Below are 20,227 nucleotides of genomic sequence, written 5' to 3'. Positions count from 1 at the left end.
TATATTAATCAAATCACTGCTTGGTCAATTACTTAAATGTATTGTACCTATTGCCTGTGTATATTGTATATAGTCATTGTACTTATTGCATATGGTTTTTCTTATTAGTGATAGCCTTCCCTCTTTTAAATATTAGACAAAAGGGGAAATATAGTGATATTTCATTTGTACTTTAATAACTAAAGCTTGCCTGAAGTTCAGAGAGTAAAACAGCCACAATGATCAGCCTTACAGACCAGGCAGTGGTGACACACACCTTTAATCCCTGTTGCTACTAGTTTGCCATAGAAACAAGGAGGTAGTGGTGCATGCCTTTAATCTCAGCACTTGAGAGGAATATAAGATGGGAGGAGACAGCTCTCACACAGTCTCATTCTGAGATTCCTGGAGGCAGGATCACCATTTTGGACTGAGGTAGAGATAAAAGCCAGTGGCTGGCTGTTTTGCTTTTCTGACCTTCAGGTTAAACCTCAATTTCTGTCTCTGGGTTTTTATTGATTGTGCTACACCTACCAATGCACATAAAATTAAAAAAAAAAAAAACCAAAAAACTGCCCTTAGACTACTGACATCTAACAGGATGTCCATACTCAACACTTTTTTGTATTTGGGCACTTAAGTCAGCAGTGTGTTCCGGACAGATCTCTTCAGAAGTGATCAGAAACTTAGCTATCCCATGTCCTCACAGGGGCTGGACACGCTGCCAGTGTCATCGTCTCGATACCGGGGTCTCAAAGTTCCCACTGTGCTTGTCCTGTTGTCTTAGGGCAAATTCTAGCCTTCTGCTGGGATTGCCATGGCAAAGGTTTCTAGGAAATTGGCAATACCTGAAGGTCTGGTCTCCTCTTCCTGGATGAGATGATAAAGCTGGCTGTCCCCTCCCGTAGGCTGTCCCTGCTTTAGGGACCTGGCCCAAGCCTACTTTCAGAGTCCTTTAACAAGGTTGTGCTTTCACAAACCACAGCTTCACCAACGGGGTAATCAGGCTTGTGTATACAGTGTGCAGAGATCAGAAGATAAAAAGCATTCGAGGTGCCCATTATTATGAGAGCAAACACGGCGCGGGCCTGTCTGCACTACCCAGAGGTTAAATACACAGTGTATAAGACTTTACTCAAAGATAAAATAGGCACTTGTTTTTATCAGAGCACAGGGGTTCATTTCATTTTTCTCATTTACAATGTTGTTTTAGGTTTTTTTTTGTCATCAGTGCTGAGGATTGAACCCAGAGCCTTTGGCATGTTGGGTAAAGACCACTACACTAGACCCCCTTACCCTGGCCCCACATTTACAGTATTAATGCTTTTTACCTTTCAGTAAAACAAAATCCCCAGGATCATAAACCTCCAGAGAAACAGCTCTTTGCTCAAAAGGCATTTTGGGCTATTAAGCGACAGACAAAGCCCCAAATCATATCCCTTCACAGACCCTCGCTCTTCCATATGAATTTATTGTACCCACTTCTGGTCCACGGGACTTAAGCTTTAATAACTTCCTGAGTCAAAACTTAGTCGGAATCCCAGAACTTGCAGATCTGTTTTGGGGGAAAGTGAGCAGTTTGGGAGTGCTGGCCTTGGTGACCTCACTTTTACAGTTCACAAGATGAGGACAGATTTCTGTCCCAGAGCCCCCAGACCTGCTGTAGAGAGCGGTCAGCTGGCCCAGGCCAACCCGAATCTATCCCCAGCACTTCTTCCATAATTCCGGCAGTTCCTCTAGCATACCAAAACCTAAAGAAAAGCTTGCCTGGCTTCCTGACCCCTTTTAGCTAATCACTGGTAGTTGTATTCCCAAGTTAGTTCAGGACTAGCATTCATGCAACTGGAAGAATCAACTCAGGGGGCTCCCCGGAGGCTGCCTGACTCATAGTGGCATGTATAATAAGGCCTTAAATCTCAGTGTTGTGACATGCAATCTGGGGATGTGGAACCTACGTCACAAGCTCAAGCCCCCTTGGAAGACTTGCTCCCCCACCCTTCCCCCCGAGCCTGAGACCAGCAGACCATGCTCTTGCTCTCCCAGGCCGAACCATCCATCAGCATTTGCAGCGACTGCCTTAAGCCATCAGAACCAGGCAGACAGCTGTCAGTGATGAAGCAGGGACAAACCAAACAGCTTAATGAAATTTTATTTTGAAAATATGGCAAGAGTCTAAGGCACTTCAAACATTTAAATACATATACAGGACCAAAGTAAATGTGGCGTGATGGACATACACAGAGAAGGACACTATGTCCCCCTAGAGGCCAATCTGGAACCCACTCCTCTAACCTAATTCAACCTTTATCACCAGGTATAGACGCAGTTGGGCAGCTGTTAAAAATGTAACATTACACATTTCTTTATGACTCTATTGTGGAATATAAAAGTTGAAAATACCATGTCAATTTCATATAGAAGTTTTTTATATAAAAAGCCATATAATACACCCACCTAGATAAACCAGCTGAAAAGATTTCTTTTGTAAGTTTGGATGGTTTGAGAGCCCTTTTCTATTTTTCAGCCAGACATGATCAGCCTGGGGCCAAGACATTGATGATCAAAGTCATCTCAAGTTTCTTATTTTAAAAGACAAGAGAAATAAACAAAAGCATCCTGGAATGAAATACTGGAAGGGCTTCCCAATGGCTCCACATTTAGGATAAGTATTTGTGGAAAATTTCAAAACTACAATGTCATGGAGAACCTGTCACTTGTTTACACTGTAGAAATGGCCTGGCCAAGCCAGACTACCGCTTCCCACCACTGCAAATAACGGAGCCAATACAGCAGCCACAGAGCTGGATCCCAGTCCTACAAGAAAGAGCGGAAGGCTAGGGAGGCGGCCTTCACCTGGCTTGGCCATTTCCCACCAGCTCTGCTTTCCTTGCCAAAGTGTCAGCCTTCGGCCTATTCCTTGATATTTGTGTTTGCCGGACAGCTCGGCATGGTCCATATACATTCAGTATCTGTCACCTCAACAGGAATAATTAGCAGCTTCGTGGCGGCACACACATGGAGGGCTATCATTACATAATCAGTCAAAGGAACCTCGGTGAGTGGGACCAGGAGATGTCTTCCTTCCAAGCCTAGGGGTGCCCTAGAAACCAGGAAAGCGAAAGAAAGTGAAGATTAGTTAATAAGTGACTTCAGGACACTGCTGCTGGTTATCACAGCAGACGCCCACCTGTGTGCCAGGTCCAGGAACTCTCTAGCTAAGAATGAGGGACAGATGTCCGCCCTCAGCAGGCACGGCTCTAAAGCTAGCCAGGCTTAGCAGGACTTGTCCAGCTGTCCGGGTGAGTCAGTCTTCCACTCTGAGTGAACTCTGAGACGAAGAGCAGCCTACTGAAGGCTTTAGAAACAGTGTCAGGAACACAGTGACATGTAGCCATGAGCTCAACCTGTGCTGTTTGGATCACTATGGATGGAACTAGCTCCTCATGGGAGCTGCTGTCCCCCCAAGGATAACTGAGACCCTGCCTTTCCTGGCATTGGGTAGAAATGATGAAGACTTAAGTTCTGGGCTAAAACTCCCATTTTCAGAATTAACATAAGACCCTTGTAGTCTGTCAATTCCCCTAGGAAAGGGAGCCTGGCAGCTGGTGGATTCCACTCTATTTGTAAATGCCAAATGCCTGATACTGACCGGAGACTGGGCTTTTGCGAAGTTGACGTGGGCATACAGGAGAAGAGCAATGTCCTTGTGTCCAGCATCCAGGGCTATGGAGAGAGCGCTGCTGCCATCCTGAAGAGGAAATGGAAACAACAGGTCAGGTCGAGTCTTTTAAATGTCAAACAGCCAGAAGGTAACAAAATTGATGAAGTCCCCCAAATTTAGCCATCTGTTCAGTCCTTCGAGCAGTGTTTCTCGATTTTTCATGTTGGGTCTTGAGGACTCAAAGGTGAGACTAGCTTCTGTCTGTAAGAAGCCAAGCACGAGGAGAATCATTCGGCTTTGCCTATCAGGGCTGGCAAGAGATGCATGTTTACTAGGATCCCTAAAAACTGAAGGCTGTCCATGAAGAACCCCTATCCGATTGTCCCACCCATCAGAAGGGGCAGTATGAACAGGAGGGGCCGAAACCTTAGTCTGTCTTCTTACAGTCACAAATGATCAGGCAAGAACGAGGGTGTGTGTGAACCTGTCTAGCCTCTGGATGAGGAGGCTGTGATCTTGTAGCCTATAGAACTCTACTGAATGCTGGAGGTCACACACACACACCCCAACACACACACCCCAACACACACTTAAGTGCTCTACCCTGGCAGCTTGCATGGTATTTTCTGGAAATACCAGGGGAAGCATTGCATATGAGAAAGAAACATTGTTTTGTTAATTGTTTGGTTTTTATGAAATTTCAGGGCATGAACTGGATATGAAGGAAATGAGGCAAAGGACACCACTTTCTGGCTCTGAAGGAAGGACAAACACACAAACTGTCTGGTTCTGAAGTAAGGACAAACACATAAACCGTCTGGTTCTGAAGGACAAACACACAAACCGTCTGGTTCTGAAGTAAGGGCTCTCCTTTGCTCACAGCAACGGGAAATGATCCCCATGTTGAATATTGGCACCCTGCCCTCCCACACTGTGAGTCCAGGGAGAGGCTTTCCTTCCAGGGGTCAGGTGGACATAGGCCTACTTGTGTACGGATAAGGAAGTGGACAATCAGCAGGTTAGCCAGGACTCCTGAAGTCTCCATGTTACAGATTCTTATTACAAAGAGACAAGTTTTCTGAAAGAAAGCAATTGAACAAACTCCCAAACACATGCAACGGAGGCTGTGGTGGGGAGAGGCAAGCTGCAGACTCTCTCTCCCTGAGGAAGTGAGGGGAACTGCACGTTCCCTGGAGGCAGGCGGGGGTTACCCTTCTACCTAGTGATGATCTCTCTTGCTTGGCTTGCTGGAATGAGCCCAGGAGGATCCGAAACTTATGGCAAAGGAGGATATTTTTCCTCTAACTTTATTGTGTTTTGAACTGAAGGAAACTCTGGCTTGAACTTGTGTTCTGCAGAGAGAAACTTTCAAAACCAGGATCAGCCTGGCCTGACCTCCATGACCCCTGACCTCCACGAACCAGGACTGGGTCCACAGCCCAGGTGCCAGTCCTGTGCTTTCTGCCTGGGAGTGTGTGGTCTCTCTGGCTTGTCCTCTTGCCTCAGAAGGTTCTCGTGCAAGGTTTATCTTGGAGTGGGACAGCCTGGGAGCTGAGGGAGGAGGGTCATTTGTGACCATGGAAACAGACCAAGCAGAAGTAGGGAAATGTGTTCAGAACAGCCAGAGAGCTCGTGGACTTCCTGGCTTGTGTGTCACAGAATAGTCACATTGAAAGGCCACTGTAGCCCAGCCATGACAATGCATGTGCATGCCTACGTGGTCCATCGGGGAAGAAAACCCAAGTGTCTACCGACAGACTACTCACACACCGCTTCCACCGAGTGTGATCTTGTAGGGCCGATCTGTTCACTCCCATAGGGGACACTGGTTCTCACCTTCTTCCTTTTATGAACTCGAGGGTGAGGTCCATTTATTTATTTTTGCTCTTGGCTAATGCAGGGTCAGACTATACATGGTAAATGCTGCTCAGTTGGGCTATAAAAGGAAGAGGCCTGGAGGCCAACTCCAGTCCCCAAGGAGCAGGAAAGAGGGGCCCACACCCGCCCGCCCCTGGCTAGAGGCCCAGTGGGACTCACATTGTCCTCCAGTTGGCTATTGCATCCTGGCTGGGCCAGCAACAACTTGACGATCTCCACGTGCCCATGTTCACTGGCACACATGAGGGCAGTGGAGCCCTCATCGTCCTGGATATTGACATCAGCCCCACAGGCCAGCAGACCCTTCACCATGTCTATTCGCCCATGACTGACGGCCAGCATGAGGGCCGTCTGTCCTGCCTGTGAAAGAAATGAGGGTTAGAGGCGGAAGTACAGACCGAGCAGGAAGGCTGGCGGAGGGGCAGAGCAGATGGCACACAAAGGCACTGGAGCTATGAGCTAAGGAAGAGCACACAGGGAGGAGTCAGGTCTTCACTAGAACTCTGAGGATGTCTCAGTGTCGCAAGGTAGATAGTTCCAAAGAGGATTAAGGTCAAACTGTGAACACATTCAGGATTAGAGCTCTGGGTCTCACATAAAGCCAAGATGGCAAGCCAGCTGGAGCCAGGAGGCAATGAGTGTATGGTGCGGGGCCTATATAGGTAGGGTCCTTTGTGTGCAAGTTTATTTGCAGTCCCCCTGCAAGCCACCGGAGAGACCGGACAAAGTAGGGAGAGAATTGCTACGTGGGGCTAAACCCGCGTGTCACGGGTATGCTGGTCAGGACATGGATTGCAGCTGCCTGTGTGCCACCAGCGCGGCTCTGTCTACCTGGTCACTTCAGACACTGGCCAGGGCAGTGACGGTGAGCCCAGTAAGCAAGACACTAACCTGACTGGCCTTGGCGTTCACGTCCCCACAGCCGAAGAGTTCTTCTACAACCTGCATGTCCTTCTCTGCCTCCACGGCGGCGAGTGCCGCCAGCATGATTGGCGTGTACCCCGCCTTATTCTGGTGATCTACGTTACACACGTCTGCAAGACAGAAATATCCTTAGGGAGAGCCAGCTAGAGCAGCAAGTGTTCGGGGGAGCCCCGTGGAAAGTGCTCTGGGAACGAAAATGACTAAGAATGAGACGATTGTTTCTATGCCCCGTCTCAGCGGGCTGGGATGGGAAGTGATTATAGTGTGCCCTGCATGTGACTGGTGATTACGGTGTGAAAGCTTGGCACAGCACAAGCAGGCTCTAACTGTGCTTACTCTGGAGCATAGGCACCCGTGAGGGATCTAAACAGGCGCATGTTCAAAAACTCAATCACGTGGCTCCTAACTCTCAGTGCTTGCGGTGTAAGATCAATATTAATGCAAAAAGTCCTCTAAGAGACTTCCAAGGACTACTAGACCCCACGGGCTACAGCTCTCCTCCTCTCGAAGTCTCAAGAAGCATTCCGGGGCTTTAATGACAAGCCAGGATGAAGAACAATGGAAAGTAGCTTTTACACTGAGCAGGTATCAAGTTAAACACTTAAGATGGGACAAGGAGAAAACTGCTCGGGACCCTACCTACTCCATAACATAACACAATGGGATGTATGGAAGGACTTATGTATAAGAAGCAAAAACTGTTGGTAGCAAAGTGGGTACACACATGTACCCAAGGTCCTCGGAATCTGAGCTCGTCAGTCCTTCCATGCTGAAGCACCCAGAGTTACATTATATAGAGCCAAAAATCTACTCAAAATAGGAAGCAATAAAAATAGAGTAAATGAAGTGATAAATTAAAACCACCTAACAATGGGATCAATTCAGTTTGCCAAGATATCTATTCTAGAGCTCGGAGGGCAGAAAAACCATTCATTTCAAGAGTAATACTGGGGCTGGAGAGATGGCTCAGTGGTTAAGAGCACTGACTGCTCTTCCAGAGGACCCAGGTTCAATTCCTAGCACTCACATGGCAGCTCGCAGCTGTCTGAAGATCCAGTTCCAGGGGATCTGACACCTCCACACCAATGCACATAGAATAAAGATAAATAAATCATAAAAAAGAGTAATGCTGAAGTCGTGTTCTTGGGTATTCTCCACGTATCCCCAGCTGAAGGTCAGTCTGGAGGGAAAGAGGCCTGTAACTCCTTCCCATTGTCAGATGGAAGCAGGCACCCCCTAACACGAGCATTGAAATAGGGCACACGCAGCCCTGGGAGGTAGCTCACTGGCAGGGTGCTTGTCCAGCATGCAGAAGGCCATAGATAGCTCCAATGCCACCCCCCTCACCAAGAAAAGAAAGAAACTGAAGATAATAAATGATAAGCGTGCTTGCGTTTCTCTTTTCCCTCTGTATTAACAATCCAAGATGGAGAAAGGCTATCAGGCCATTACATCAAAGGACAATAAAGGAAACTGGATGATTTCATTATACAAATCAGGTGTTAACATGTCTTCACTAGACGGAGTTACTGTACATTCTGTGTTAGTGGCATATCAAAAATACTGTTTTGATGATGGCGGTGATTTGGTGGCTCCCCCACTTAGGCGCACTGTTGAAGGCTCAATTTCTCAAGAGGTTTCTTCTGAACTGCCCTCTCGCCTCACGTATGGCGTGACCCAGGGCCGCCTTCCGGGATGGTACGTTCTCCCCAGTGTCATTACCATGGTCAGCGGTTATGGGAAACACTGCCTCTGCTATCTGCGACTCTTCAGGAGTGCTGTAGTTGGGCAGGGACAGTCATGACTATTGTGGCTTTGCTAGTTGCTATGCTGAGCAAACCCTCACTTCTGTAGGGCCACATGAGGCTGGTGTACAAGGACAAAGTGGCTGCAGACACCAATGCTGGGACTCTGGGCTTGTGAGCCAAGCCTGCATGATTCATGGAGGAGCCAATGGGAGTCATGTTTACTAGCAAGGTCCACCTCATTTGAAGACAGCTGACCTGCAGCGAGAATATCGTCAAAGCCCCCTTTCAAAATAGACCCAGATTCTGTTACTTATTGTCCGGGCTTGGTGTACTTGAAGCCTCCCATTTATGACTCAAGAACAGTGTTCTTGCCATGTCATGTGGAAAAGCAATGAACAGACTTCAGGATGGTCAAAGAACTCGGGCATGGGTCAACGGGCTCCGTGCAGACAAGTCACAACCCGAATGTTCCTAGGGGAGCATCAGGGCAGCCTCCGTACCTGCATCCAGAAGCAGCTTGACGATCTGGAAGTTGGAGTGGGACACACTGTAGTGGAGGGCGGTGTTCCCATTGCCGTCGGCCATGTTGATGATGTAGCGGAGGACCTCCGGGGAGACGGCCTCGAAGGCGGCAATGTAGTCACCCACCATGGCCGGCACAGCGGACTTTTGACTGGACACGCGGAACCACTCATGCTGGAGGGTGTTCAGACAGAACCTCTGCCAAAACACCAAGTTGCTGTCAGTTTTATTTATAGCTCTCTCTAGCCCAAGCAGTCAGGCCTTTTATAGTCAAAGTGTAAGCGGTCAGCATCGGCTCTCAAGTGCTAGTAAAACCCAGCACCTCAAGAGCAGCTCCAGACAGCAAACCTGAACTTCTCTTCTGGTTAGTCCACATTGTAATCACTAGGACAGAGGTCACAGTAATGTGCAAATGGGTTTAGAGCCTGATTCCCATGGCTCAGTTCTGAATCCTGCTACTTATGAGCAAATGACCCTGGGGATCTTCCCCATCCTACATCTTAGTTCCCATGTCTTAAAAGAAAACAAACAAAACAAACAAAAACTTCATTTTTATAGCATCTATTAGGCTTGGCTTGGCTTTTGAGCTGTTTGTGTTTACTGAACTATCTAGACTTGCAAGCGAACTTTTCACTGGAATCGGGAAGAACTTAGCCCACCTACAACTAAGTTGCTTCCTGAGCCAAGTGAATACTCCAACTCTCTCGCTGCACTAGGCTGGGAGGTGAGATTAGCTTAGGCTACATAGCGAGTTCCAGGCCAACCTGAGCTACGATGTGAGGGCCTGTCTCAAAGAGCAAGCTGGAATGAATTGATCCTAGCACTATCAGTCTGACTTGGTAGCTGGTATGCTACGGATACTTAAAATATTTTTATACATTTACTATTTAGTGTGTGTGTGTGCATGCAACATGCACATCACAAACACGTATGGAGGTCACAGGGCAACCTGCAGATATTGGTTGCCTTAATCCACAGTGTGCTCTCTGAGACTCAAACTCGGGTCATCAGGTTGACAGCAAGCACCTTTATCCACTGAGCCATCTCTCAGGCCCAAGGGACCGCATCTCCCAGGGCCCCAGATCCAGGGGCTAGGTTTGGCAAGAGAGGTCTGACGGGCACATGTTCCTGTGTACTGGTGTCCAAATCTGTGACAGCCGCTGCCAACTTTTAACGTAACGTGTCAGGCCCACAGCATCCCAACTATGCTTCTAGGATTAGCTAACTCCTTAGCTCTCATTTTGCTTTCAGAGTTCCAGAATCCCAAGAGCCTTGTAAGTCACCTGAGCAGCAGATGCAGACTTAGATGACTCAGCCTTGAGGGAGCTGAACCTGCTGACATGTGACAACTCAGATCCATGTCATTATCAAATGAATGCAAGAAGCCACATTTTCACAATTCCCCGAAGATGGGAGCTGCCAATCAGAGGCCTGGCCAGGCCAAGCAGCTACAGACCAGGCTGTCGGCAGGAGTGATCACCCAGCAGCCCACCAGCTCAGCTCAGCGGCTGCATGGCACTCCCTCCGAGTCCTGTGTTGTGCTACTCCTGACCACTGAGCAGATCACAGTCTCTCTGCTACCCGCTTCTGCATCTCTCCAGCTGTTCAGTCGGTTTTCTGTTTAAAAATAGCGGCCGTCTGCATTCCCCACTGGAACCTAACAGGCATTTTCCTAACGGGAAGGAATGTTGACCTCAGCCCAGATAAGCTTCTTGTAAAAACTACGCTTACTTTTTGAAAAGTTCTGGGATGCTGCTCTTTGGGCCAGAAGGTTCTATGGGTAGAAGTGGAACACGGGGAAAGAAGATTGCCTGCAATTAGCCCTCTCCTTCTTTCTGCCAAGCATGGGCTTCCCAGATGCCTCCGCTCCAAGAAAAGTACAGGGTGGGTGAAGGAGAGCGGAAGCTGGGCCTCAGGGAAACAGTGTGTTCCCCGGGCTGGGCAGCACGATGCTCGGCCAGCTGTGCTAGAAATGAGCAGCTCAGGGAGAAGCATGCCTGCAACAGCTCAGGGGCAGGCTACCGCGTTCCTAACCGAGGTAACCTGGGTAACAGCTGGGGGACTATTCCTATCACCACACTCACCATATCTTTGCTGGTCAAAGCTTTGGGATCATTTATGTTATTTTTTAGTAAGTTGCATGCAGACAACATCTTTTCACTTAATTCATACCTAAAGGGGAGAAAAAAACAAGACAGAAAACTTAGGACTTGTCATAAAATAAAAGTGATTTTTATCTGAAAGCCCACAACCATTTTAACAGGCCAGGGCCATGAGCCAGCCTAGATGGATCGTGATGACTGGAGCTGTCTCTGGGCATTGGTGATTGACACATCACTACACAAAGTCAGTACCTCCGCAATGAAGGTCTTTGGAGAAGGGTAACTTCTAGCAATACCAGTTTGGCCTTTAGGACAAAATGGCATTTGGAAAATTTTATTCCTTTTATTCTAAGTTCTTAAAAATATCCTTCGTCTTGGCCAGGTGTGATGACACATGCCTTTGATCTAAGTACTCAGGAGGCAGAGGCAAGTAGATCCCTGTGAGTCTGAGGCCAGCCATCGTCTACAGGGTGAGTTCCAGTCCAGCCAGGACTACACAGTAAGACTCTGTTTTTAAAATATGTTGAACCCACGTCTAGTGACTCAAGTGTTAGTTCAACACATACGCAAAGTCCCAAATCAAATGACACGGTCATCTCAATAAAGCTGTTTGAAACTCAGAAGACATCTCACACCCTCTGGAAATACTTAGCTTGTGTTGACGGTGAGCTTCCATTTGACAAATGTAACAGAGCGAATGTTTGCTGAAATGTGCCAATGTGTTCTTCACAGACCCGAAAACCACACCGAAGTTCCCATCTTTTCTCATTTTATAAGCCAAAAGTCTGCACTTGCTAATGGGGTCACAAACTCACCCCACGTCTCAGGGGACGTTTTAGCCAACCAGGATGTGAGGTTTTACTTCAGCTGATATTATGACAGTCCCACATCTACTGTTGTGTTCCTTGCCACCCAGTCAGCAACAAAACAGAGACATGTGGCTGACACCCATCACCTTTCCAGTCAATAGGATTTTTGGTTGAGGCTGAACTCCCATTCTGCACACACACAATGGTCCCGTGGTAACAATTCTGACATTTGCATCAAGATAAAAATCTGATATCTTTAATAGTGTGCTGGCCATCGGAAATGTCAGGTATGTCTTTATATTCAAGGTGATGTGTTCAAACAATGGCCGCTACAGTGGACAGTGGTTCCACATGCCAAATTAGACAGCAAAGAGTTAAAGTTTCAGCAAACAAAGGAACAGTTAACTAAGCCATTCTTGTTGCTATGCTAAGAGATCTGAGAGAGACCATACCCTGCACTTATATTTACCAGTACCCCAACCAGATGTGCATGCCTCCGAGACACAGATAAGGCTAAACCCACAGCTACAGCTGTAAACTACCTGAACCAGTTAATTCTACTACCCAAGTACACCAAGCGTGGGAGGAATCGGGGAGGGGAGGGGAGTGTACCACACCTCTCTCTGATTTCCACCTTCTCAGGTTCACATTCTGGAACCTGCCTTTCATCTTCCACCCTGGCAGACTTGAAACCTCCGATATTAACTGCATGGTGCCCTTCTGCCATTCCCCGAGTGTCGTCATCCTCCTCTTCCTCCTCCTCTTCCTCGGGAGGACACTCGTCATCTGACTCAGAAGAAGAGCTTCCATCTGAGCTGGAATCATCACTTGAAGCTGTCTCATACCTAGGTGGCAATGGGGATTTCAGGAGATGCACGGTGTCCCCATTAAGACCCAGTGACAGACATTCCTGCCGAGGGAAAGCCGCTGCTTGACTGCAGATACCTAGCCAAGTGGTTTAGAGCTTGCACACAGAAATCCAAAGTCAGATCTATATTTGAAGGCCTGTTGGTTTACAATGGGTTCTTGCATCAGAGAGCTATCTCCCAGTTGACACCTGGTATCATATACCACTTGGTTTAATAATAATAATAATAATAATAATAATAATAATAATAATAATAGCCATGACACCATAGAATAAATCAAGAGGAGAGTGACTTTATAGAAAACCAGATCTGCAGTTGCTGCTTCTCCCTCCATCTTTCCTATTTTCGGCCCCTTCCTCCTCCCACTGTAAAGGTGAACAGATGATTCAAGCAACCAATAGTTCCTTTCTGGGCATGGCCTTTGAAATCTTCTGGGCCACATCATTCAGTAAGGCTGGAGATTTGTAGAACGTGCACCATCATGTTAAGCCTCTCCTGGTAGCACTTCACTCTAAATACCCACGGCGGCACTGTTGCCTTCTTATTGAGCAATTGACTAATCGCTTTGATCCAGCTGCGGGAGGACAAACAGGCTCAACCACCTGGGCTAGTAACTACTAGGTATTCTATGTAGAAAGCAAGGAACTGCAGCGAGGGCTGGGTTACCACTCCTCGGCTGAAATGCCCTGAAGTTTTGCTCATGAACATAGAGAGCTGAGTTAAAAGCAATCCGTTCTGGAGCAGCGGATGTCTGTCGCTGGGCCCTGGATCAATGCTGCCAGCCTCTTCCGGTTCCCTCCTGTATTCTAACATGTACAAGCACAACTGTCCAGAGGAGAGCAGCAGCCCTGCTGGGGTTTTGCTGAAGATGTTTTTTTTTTTTTTTTTTCCAGGTCAGAGGAGAGAAGTCACTTTCCCAGTTTCAGTGGGTACCCTTGGAAGAGGGACATATCCTTAAGCACAGCAAGAGGAGAGAGGAAGAGAAGCCCGGGTGCACCTTTCTGAGGAAGGATTCTTCTATCATCAACGTGTGGCAGCATCCCAGAACAGGCACCTGGACAGTGACTTAAAGGAGACAGGTGTCTGCACTCCGCCACCACCAACTCGCCTTACCCGCCGTTGATGCCAATGAACTGGAGGTTCTTTTTGGCGCCGCCGTTCGAATCTTTATTCCCATCGCTCTTCTTCATGATGGACTTCAGTGTATTTTCATTATTTGGACAGACTGTAAAGAAAAGCGAGCCGAAGTGATGAAAATTCACAGAAATCATGCAAGTTAAACTGAGTGGGCATCCTTCCTCATGTTTGTGAATGGGGATCTTAGTGCGAGAAACTTTCACAAGACCACCAGGGAAGTATGTGCAAACAGAGGAAATAATTCAGTATTCATTCTGTTAATAATGTTTTTTTTTTTTTTTTTTTAAATGGGGGAGAAAAAAAAAATCTATCAGCGTGCCCAGACATTACAAACTGGTGATAAGGGGCATTTATTTATACCAGGCTGTAATGTTTATAAAGTGACGTCGTGTCTCATTTCACCCTAGGCACCAAGGTAGGGATGTTGGTATACTTTTTCTTCAGCTAAGATAAGCTGGGGGGTGCGGAGGACATGCACGCTAGCATGTGAGAGAATGGAAGGCTGTTTGTATAGCGCATCATTTGCCGCTAAGACTGCAGAGCATGCTATCTGGTAAAGATACTCCAGGTCTCCCAGCTGGCAAATATTATATAACCTGTCTTCCAGGTCGACGTACAGATCATCGGCTGGAATGCCGGCAGTGCTGCCTAGAATCCCAACGCCAAGCTGCGGAGACTCACCGTAGAGGCCGGTGGCTATCTGGTCATCTGTCAGGTTCACCGGCGGCGGAGTATTTCCCTGAGCGGGGAACTGGTCTTGGCCTCTGACGAGCTTCCCTTCTGCCATTCCTGTCTCTTGCTCAGGCTGGGCCGTTGGCACATTTAACAGTCCTCCCGACCGAAGGCCTCCACACTTACAGTGATTTCCTGTTCAGAAAGAGAAGAGCGTGGGAATGGGGTACTAGGACAGCACAGTGTACTTAAAAGTCGTTTCATTGAAAACAGATCTCACGGAGCTGGAGAGATGGCTCAGTGGTTAAGAGCACTGGCTGCTCTTCTGGAGGACCTGGGGTTCAAGTCCCAGCACCCACATGGCAGTTCACAATGTCTGTAATCGGTTCCAGGGGGTCCGACACCCTCACACAAACATAAATGCAGGTGCACAACACCAATGCAAATAAAATTTTTATAAAGTAAATTCTTAAAAAAAAAATCTTCTTGTGCTCCCCTTTGAACACATTACACTGCTTACTTACATCACCCAGACTCAGACCTCCAAGGCCTTCGATGATTGCTAAGCTTTGCCCTGGCCACCAGAACGATGGCCCGCCAAGGCTTGTCATCTGAGCCACAGAGCATCTCTCTCTTCTACTGCGGCTCCCTTCCAGCACACTGGTGCAGGAACCACGTTACCACCCATCTCCAAAGCCATTAAGGCTTCAGCTGAAAAAAAAAATCTAACACAATCCACGGAGCTCCTCCACTGGGGAAGCCTGGGAAACAGAGTCTGCACGGAGCTGGGAGATGTACCGAGCCATCATGGCCTGCAACCATCTTGCTGGTCCGTTGTCATTCCCTTATCCCTGTGGTCTTTGTGGGGAAATGGACGGCAGCCCAGGGTGCTAAGGTTGGGATCCTTCATTTCCTGACAGCTCTTCTCCCCATCCCCACACAGCCACCACCTTCATCCCCTCCCTCCTCAGCTGGAGCCAATGTTCCTATCTCAGTACAGCCATCTGTCACACTTAATTTAGGGTCTATCCTACAGGGACAGGATGCGTTTTAGAAATATTTCCTTGTCAACTTATTTCTCATCATGTTTACTAGATTACTTCCCCACCTGGGAAGCATTCCATATCTATTCACTGTCCAAAGCAGGAAAATTTGATTAAGTAATATTTGTAATTTAATGTATTACAGAATTCTCAATGTGACTGACACTGAAATGCTATTGATAATATCAGATTAAATTAAAAAGCAAATAAATTGAAATTTATGGATATATGCTTGTTTGAGAGAAGGTAGCACTACATAGCCCTGGTAGGCCTGGAACTTTATATATATATATATATATATCATGATGGCTGCAAACTCACAGAGATCTTACTTGCTGCCTCTGCATGCCACTATGCCCAGCTAAATATAATAATACACACAAATATACCTTTATAGAAGATTAACCAGCAAAAGTCTACTAAAAGGAATAAGCTATGGTGATCAAAAATTTTCAAATATTTACTACCTTTCTATACTACGTGTAAGAAATTTGTTTTGTATAATCCTTACTAAGTATGGACCAGCTGTTTTCAAAATCACTTTGATTTAGTAATTTGATTTCTAAAAAAAAGTTATTCAAAGGATGCACAGGATTTTCATCATGCCCATATTTAAAACAGAAAGGAGAAGCTGACCTCACAGTCTACGTAAGAAACCAGTGCTGAGCTAGCGGGCACTCGCACAAGAGAATTCTATGCAGTCTTTACGGGTTCCGTGTGGTGCTGTGACCACAGCACAGAGTCTTCTCTCGGCAAGCTGTTCACCAGCCTGGCACGCTGCCACTTTTCATGGTCCCTGCTATCCATGCTCTTTCTAAGACGCGGCCTAAATCCTATTCTTTTAATTCTGTTTTTCTAGACACCGTTCCAGAAGGCTCTCTTTTCTCTATCACTGCTCTGTGCAAACCAAACACTCCCCACCCCGGATCCTCAGCCCTTGTGCATTCCCTCCTGGACAGGCAGGCTCCTTGAAGCCCTTCTTGCTGCATCTGTTTCTGGCATCTCTGCAAGGTTTGGAATGGTGCTGGACAACAGATGTCTTTTATTAAACATATGTGCAACTTACCTGGAGGTCAGAGACGCTGCCTGAGGCCAACAGGTACTGCAAGGTCACCAGGCACCAAACTAGTCCTTACTAGTTGTGTCAGGGAAAACTCCTACCTGTATTGCTGGAAAATCTGTTCTGGGTGGTGTTCAAACTGGCTGGACTTGAACGGCCTGGACGTGATTCCCTGAGCTTGGCAAGGCCCTTACTATAGAGCTTGGCAAGGCCCTTACTATAGGCATGGGCATCACATGGAGTGGCACTGCCCCGGCACAAAGCTCTGACCAAGGACTGTCACAGGCAAGAAGAAGGAGGAAGAGTGGGGATGAACAGGGAAAACTGGAGTGGCCAACAAAGTCCATTGAGATGATTTTCACACTGGTCACGGTTGGAAATCATGTATATGAAGGGATGGGACTTTCAACAATACAGAAAAGTGCCGGTGGGCTCAGCAATCACCATCATCATTATTTCGAGACCGGATCTTACTACATAACGTAGCTCTTGTTGGCCTGGAATGTAGACCAGCTGGCCTCAGAGGGCATCCTGCCTCTGTTGTTTCAGGGCTTGCTTTAAAGGTGTGCACCACGATGCCCAGCGTGGAATCGGTATTTTTTTTTTTTTATCCTTTCCCCGTGATTTTCCCCCTCAGCCAAGATTGAGAACTACTAAAATTAAACTAAACTGCAGCTTGAGAGCTGAAAACCAAGAATGCATGCCTCCTCAGCCTCAACTCATCAACTGGGATGTGTCTGGAGTCTTAGAAATAACTGGTGGTTTAGTGAACAGGCCTGGGCCACCAATGGTGGAAGTCCAGAGCCAACAGGACATGTCACCCAAACAAAAGCAAAACGCAAGGTAGCGATAAAACACCCTCCAGAGTCCTAGCCCTACAGCCCAGATGTCTCAGACACCTCTGGGTGGCAACGGTCCCTACAGGCATAGTCAGCGATAAGACGGGAGGAGCGGGCAGGTGCGAGATGGCTTTGGCCGCCGGCTCATTTGAGGTGGCCATAGATACTAATAAAACACGAGCTCCATTTTAGGCCTTGGCCAGGTTAGTGGCGACTGAGAAACGGTGAGTGACAGAATCTCACTGTTCTGGAGAGTGGAAAGCATTCATTCATTCATGTATTAATTCTAATTTTAAAGTGCACACAGGACTTAATATGCAGACAATAGCGAAGGCAAACTATATTGAAAAAAAGTAATGTAAATTTTATTTTGTAGTATTCCCAACTTTAGGACCATTAAAGACAAAGTATTAAATAAGAAAAATAATTCCATGGAAAAATAGGGGAATTTTACAGGGCTCCCCCCCCTCCCTCCAATTCCTCTGTGACATTTCTTCCTGGCTTTTGAAAATTTACTAAGATGCACTTTGAAAGTTTTGTTCACAGATATCTACACTACTCTGGCAAGCAAACCCAAACTTTTATTTATTTTTCCAGCTGCTTTGAAAAAACGCAGCTCCGAACAGTACGGCCGGCTAAGTAAGAGCTGCAGTGCCCGAGCGCTAGCATTCTGAATGGGTTTTTAAAGACCACTTAGCTTCCCTGTCAAGAACAAGCAGAACCATCATTTCTGACTCACAATGGAGGCTGCCCATGCCTTTAGGTGTTTCCCCCAAAATGTAACTGTGTAACTGAATCTCCTGGGGTGAAGATGGGCACAAGCAGGGGCCTGCCCTTTGGGTGTACACACTGGCTCAAGGATGAGGAAGCAGAGATCCTATTTTTGACAGAGGTCCTTTTGGGCGGACAATGTGTGGTCTAGATGGAGGAGCAGGACCTTCCCTCTTGGAATTCTGCCCCAAGTGGAGGAGGCATACACTCAGCACTACAAACAGTGACTTCCAGCCAGAGGAGCTCCAGGGCAGAGCCGTACAGCCTTCAGTCATTTCTAGCACCATTGGGTTATTCTCCTGAGGACAGTTCAAACGGCTGCTAAGTATCTACCAAAAGTGGATGCTCAGAAACTACAACGCAGAGTGGATTAAGAATCAGATTCTTTTTCACCGCAACCCCACCCACATTTAATTATATACCCTCCCATGACTTGACCCAGAAATCCCAGGCTGACAGGCTGCCTTAACTAAGGCTGAGTTAAAAACGCGCCCTGTGCAGGCTCCTCCCAGAGAAGCCAAGGTCCTCGGCTCTTCCCCAGACCTCGGTGGCCTTGACCACAGCTGAACCCTGAGCACTCTCTACTTCCCTAAGTTTTCTCCATGGTGACCACTAATATTTCGGCCACACGCGTCTTGGCTTCCCAAACAGTGGGCCAGTTATTCACAGCACATCCATATAGCTGTGTGCTGCAGTACCGCGTGGTTTTATTATGGATACCGCTGACATTTAATGTACAGCTACTGATCAACATGAATAGATGGGGGGGGGCATTACAGAGTCTGAGCGACTCCCTGCTCAGGAAAAGATGCGGTGAAGGCGACTGTGTCTGCCATTCCTGCAGTCAGCATGAATTCAAGCCATTTATGTTTCTTGAAAATTACCAACCGCCCTTAGCCTGACATCAGTGATACGCTTCGGGATCCAGTCAGAATAAGTGTCAAGTGAGCCAGCATCTTCTCCCAGAACCCTTCTGCAGTTCGCTAAGAACCACTTAGGAAGATCAAGTTCAGGAGAGCAGAATTTTCTAACAAGTGTCAACTGAAGGGCTGCCAAGAGAGAGGGCGGAGTTAAATCCTCTGTAGGCCTTTCCTTCACAGGTGAATGCCTTTTCCCAAGATCATTAACAAATAGTCAAGTGACCTGGGCCTACAATTTCAATCTTTCGGGGGTCACTTAAAAAAAGGTATGCCCCTCCACCCATACCAAGAGACAGGGTTTCTCTGCGTAACAGCCCCGCTGTCTTGGAACTCACTCTGTAAACCAGGCTGGCCTCAAACTCACAAAGATCTGCCTGCCTCTGCCTCCCGAGTGCTGGGATTAAAGGCGTGCACCACCACCGCCCAGCCCACTTATTTTTATGTATTTTGCGTATATGTACGCATGTGTACCATGTGCATACCCGGTTATAGAGGACAGATGAGGATGTTGGATGCCCTGGAACTGGAGTTACAATGGTTGTGAGCCACCATGTGGGTGCCAGGAACTGAACTTGGATCCTCTGTATGTATGTAACTGTGTAACCACTGAATCACTTCCCTAGCCCTGATTTAGTTGTGAGCCCTAGCCTTCAATTGTAAAGCCACCTCTCCAGCTCAACTAGCTCAAAAAAAAAAAAAAAAAAAAAAAAAAAAAAAAAAAAAGAAAGAAAGAAAAAAGAAAAGAAGAGAACAGAAAAAAAGATGGGCTCTCACTTTTTCCCTTCTGGCTAGCCTGGAATTCACTATACAAACCAGACTATCCTGAACTCAGAGATCCACCTGTCTCAGACTTCTGGGATTAAAGGTGTGGGCCCAGTAGAACATGCCCAGCAGGAATAATTTCTTTCTCTTTTTCAATACAGGGTCTCATATACAGCAGGCTAGCCCACTACTCCTTACAAGCGGAACCTCCGATCCTCTTGCCTCTGCCTCTGAAGTATTGAGATTACAGGCACGGACCATCACCAGACCTTGTTTAGCTATCATTTTGGACAATCAGATAAAGTTATACGCCATTAAAAAAAGAAAAGGCCCAAGAATAAAGATACTCAAAGTTATGGCTGACTCTAGATGAAGCAGCTCTGATCACAGACTGGGATGTAGTTCTGTGGCAGTGAGCCTCCAGATTCACCTTAAGCGTAGATACAGGCACTCTCTGTTTTAAACCCATTTATTCCAACATGCCCCTCAAACTGGAGCGTTTATTTGGTGACGGGGGTGGGGGGAGAGTAG

General features: G+C 47.1%; 1 protein-coding gene across 2 annotated transcripts in view; it reads right to left on the bottom strand.

Moving 5' to 3' along the window:
* Positions 1 to 2,111: 2,111 nt before the first annotated feature.
* Kank1 (KN motif and ankyrin repeat domains 1) overlaps positions 2,112 to 20,227 on the bottom strand; it is a 57,896-nt gene continuing 39,780 nt past the window's right edge. For both annotated transcript variants that reach the window (XM_038321901.1, XM_038321893.1), the window contains exons 3-11: positions 14,311 to 14,496; positions 13,606 to 13,717; positions 12,241 to 12,468; positions 10,797 to 10,884; positions 8,691 to 8,910; positions 6,410 to 6,552; positions 5,678 to 5,878; positions 3,629 to 3,727; positions 2,112 to 3,079 (exon numbers count right to left, since the gene is read on the bottom strand). In XM_038321901.1, coding sequence (XP_038177829.1) covers positions 3,017 to 3,079; positions 3,629 to 3,727; positions 5,678 to 5,878; positions 6,410 to 6,552; positions 8,691 to 8,910; positions 10,797 to 10,884; positions 12,241 to 12,468; positions 13,606 to 13,717; positions 14,311 to 14,496 — 1,340 coding nt within the window. In that variant the 3' untranslated portion in view covers positions 2,112 to 3,016. The remainder of the gene's footprint in view (positions 3,080 to 3,628; positions 3,728 to 5,677; positions 5,879 to 6,409; positions 6,553 to 8,690; positions 8,911 to 10,796; positions 10,885 to 12,240; positions 12,469 to 13,605; positions 13,718 to 14,310; positions 14,497 to 20,227) is intronic.

The sequence above is a fragment of the Arvicola amphibius genome, chromosome 1, assembly GCF_903992535.2.
Source record: "Arvicola amphibius chromosome 1, mArvAmp1.2, whole genome shotgun sequence".
NCBI lineage: Eukaryota > Metazoa > Chordata > Mammalia > Rodentia > Cricetidae > Arvicola > Arvicola amphibius.
This window is presented reverse-complemented; position numbering and strand designations above follow the sequence as displayed.